The 3,091-nt window shown below is 42.7% G+C and overlaps 1 protein-coding gene across 1 annotated transcript; it reads right to left on the bottom strand.

Moving 5' to 3' along the window:
• Positions 1-1,357: 1,357 nt before the first annotated feature.
• LOC147991297 (uncharacterized) lies at positions 1,358-2,560 on the bottom strand. Its single transcript, XM_087538305.1, has 4 exons — positions 2,430-2,560; positions 2,249-2,355; positions 1,801-1,869; positions 1,358-1,392 (listed from the first exon to the last, which is right to left on the bottom strand). Exons 1-4 carry the CDS (start codon positions 2,558-2,560, stop codon positions 1,358-1,360), a joined length of 342 nt encoding a protein of 113 aa, XP_087394431.1.
• Between the last annotated feature and the right edge of the window lie 531 nt (positions 2,561-3,091).

A 3,091-nucleotide genomic window follows, 5' to 3' on the forward strand; every position in this document is an offset into this window, starting at 1 on the left:
TGTAGAATGTACGTCCATTAAAACTACAAGATTAGCAATTCTTTTGGTCCTGAGCACATAAAGATGGCAAATAAACACACTGAAATAAGACAAAAGCAATTGTGGCATAAGGTTAAAGCTGTGGAAATATCCAATGTTGCATCAAAATTGCATTGGAGTATCTCAAAGAATAAAAATGAGTAGAAGTACTAAACCTTAATATCAGCTGTCATGGTGACCTTCTTATAACTTCAAAGCCGATGAAAATAAATTGCATTGGAGGAGTATCTTAAAGAATAAAAATGAGTAGAACTACTAAACCTTAATATCAATTGTCAAGGTGACCTTCTTATAACTTCAAAACCGATGAAAGTAAATATATTACCATCCATAAGTAAACAATCATCGATTTTGTTATTATGCAACTCAAACCTAAATAAAAACTATAAATGTGGTTTCAAAACCGTCTGAATCCTGAACATGACAAGAATCAAAATTACCAAGGCCGAAAAGCCTCGGTTTTACATTTCCAAAGTCACGCAATAACAGACCAAGATATACATTGAGCAAAGCAAGTAACAAGAAAAGAAGAAATTCATTGATGCAATTCTATCAAGCATCAAGGTCACAGTGTCAATTAGTGTCCGTAATCAACAAATCAATATTTGAAACAATAAATTCACTCATGCTTTGTATAGAAGTTGGAAGTCCCTAATAAGAAGCCTCTGAAATACCATCTGGAAAATAAATGGCAAAAAAATGATGAATCTAGACAACATTGAAGTGCCAGTAGAGTCAATCAATGTTGTCAACCCATTCTTATAGCTGGGTTTTTAATCTAGACGAACAACCAACTGTTTAGGTACGGTATTCTGACAAAAATTCGACATCGTGCATACTGGCAGTCATCCAGACGAAAATAAGTGTTGTCATAGTTCAGTTTCCTAATATGTGTACTTTCTTGTTCCCATTGATCTAGATGAGACACTCAAGATGGCCTACATACTGGCAGCCATATCTAATTCAACATCATGCATCATAATCCATTGGATTGACAAGTCCTTCAAAAATTTCATAGAGGAAGACAAGAAAATAAAATCAACAATAAGCCACCTAAAGAAGCTAACTGGCATATGTTAATTTTACAAATAGTAAAACATAAGCATTACCATTCCTTTCAGCATAGGAAATGAAAAATAGATATTTATTTACAACAATTAAAAATCATTGGAGCAGAGCACACTGCATAAGCTTGCAGAGTTGCAGAGTTAGAGAGAGAGGGAGAGAGGAGTGAAGAAGGATTGGGTGAAACTCACCTTGACGTGTTGACATCAGCTATAACAGTTTTGTTCCTATCAAGAATGAACTCTACAAATAATTAGTGACATATTTTGTATATACTGCTGCCATCTCCTAAATAGAAAGGTATAAAGGTTAGCTTAGGTGTCCCAACGCAAATAACTTGAATTTATCTAGAATAATCCATGTAAAACTAAATCTTGCCCAGGGAACCATGGCAACTGAATCTCTTAACAGGCATACTCTTGAACAGCAACAGAAAATACATGAATTTTCCATATCACGGCGGCTATTTAATTAAACTATTTATATCATACTCGTCAATCTCTAGTATAATAAGTGTTGCTTATGAAATATTGCTAGCTTGATGGGCTATTGTTAGAAAGATAGCTAAATATATTCAAACAATCAGTAGGCTAAGATAACATGATAGTACATACAGAAACAACCAGTAGGATAGCCAACATGATAGTACATAAAGAAAGCAGAATAGGAAGGTAGACAGAGGGGAGATCAGCAAACCTTGATGAGTAAAACAGAGATGAAGCAACGAGCAGAACATGGACGCAACAATGGGCGAGATCGCACAACCTACGAAATATAGAAAAGAACCAGTCAGAAAACAACCACGACATGCAAAGATGCAAATGCAAGCAAGAAACACTCGCGGTTGAGAAAAGGAAAAGAACAGCCTATTTACCAGGGCTAGGAAGGAAGAAAACGAAGAAAACAGACTAAACCGAAGAACAAATGTTAGCACAAACGCATTTCATCGAAAAGGTTATAGGCGAGCAGAAGTGGCGTGCACAAACCTGAACGCGAAGGACAGAAAGACACACGCGTCGACGTAGGCGACAACGGCAAGTCGAAACAAACTGCACATGGGTGAAACGAGCCCAAATATGCGAGATTAGTAGGCGAAGCAAAGAGAGAGGTGAGGTGAAAACACAAGAAGACGAGCAGGACGAACCTGAACCAGCATCGCCCATCGAGCAAACAAGGGTCATCACAATAGATCGCAGCAGAGTACAGTCGAAGGAAGCAAGACGAGCCGACGAGAGTCCAAGCTTAAACAAGCTAGCAACATATCAATTGCGAACTAATGATGGGAAATTCAAGCGGAGGCTAGCTTCATTTGTGTCTATATATACCTGGACGTCGAACTCGACCATGGCGACGGCCGCGTGGTCGGCGGCGCGGCCAAAGGAGAGCAGTGTGTTCTCCCGCTCGCTCGCGGCCCCGATTTGCCCCCCGGCGGCACCCCCACCGTGTTCATCCCCATCCCGCGGTGGCCCCCACCAAGGCCACCACCATCCACTGCTCCGCCAGCAGCACGAACGGCAGCTCCCGGGGCTTCCCTCCAGCCGTCACCAAGATCGTGGACGCGCACGCCTCGTCCTTAGGGGCCCTATCGCGGCGACCACGCCACGGCGCTCGCACGTCGGTGTGGTCGAGTCGTGCATCAGCCACAGTACACCGGCAGCGAGTGAGGGGCAGACGCACGCAGCATACACCCATCCAACAGACAAATGGGACCGTCCGTCTACACGGGCCCTTGAGCAGTGGCGTGCGGCAAAAAAATGGTGATGAAAGACCAGAAAGAATGGCAATGGCCAATGGTAAACCACAGGATGAGACAGGACCTAGCGCAGGAGTCGGCTAGGCACCAAGCAACCCACAGTGCAGCGCAACAACTCCTTCCAACCCAGACAAAGCGACTGGACACGGATCGAATGAACACCACTCACGAACATGTAGGACCATAGATGAACCTGGCCCACAAGTCATACGATGGAAAGAATCCGCAGGCGCA

This window comes from Triticum urartu, chromosome 1A, assembly GCF_056163025.1.
Source record: "Triticum urartu cultivar PI428250 chromosome 1A, HENAU_Tu73, whole genome shotgun sequence".
Classification (NCBI taxonomy): Eukaryota; Viridiplantae; Streptophyta; class Magnoliopsida; order Poales; family Poaceae; genus Triticum; species Triticum urartu.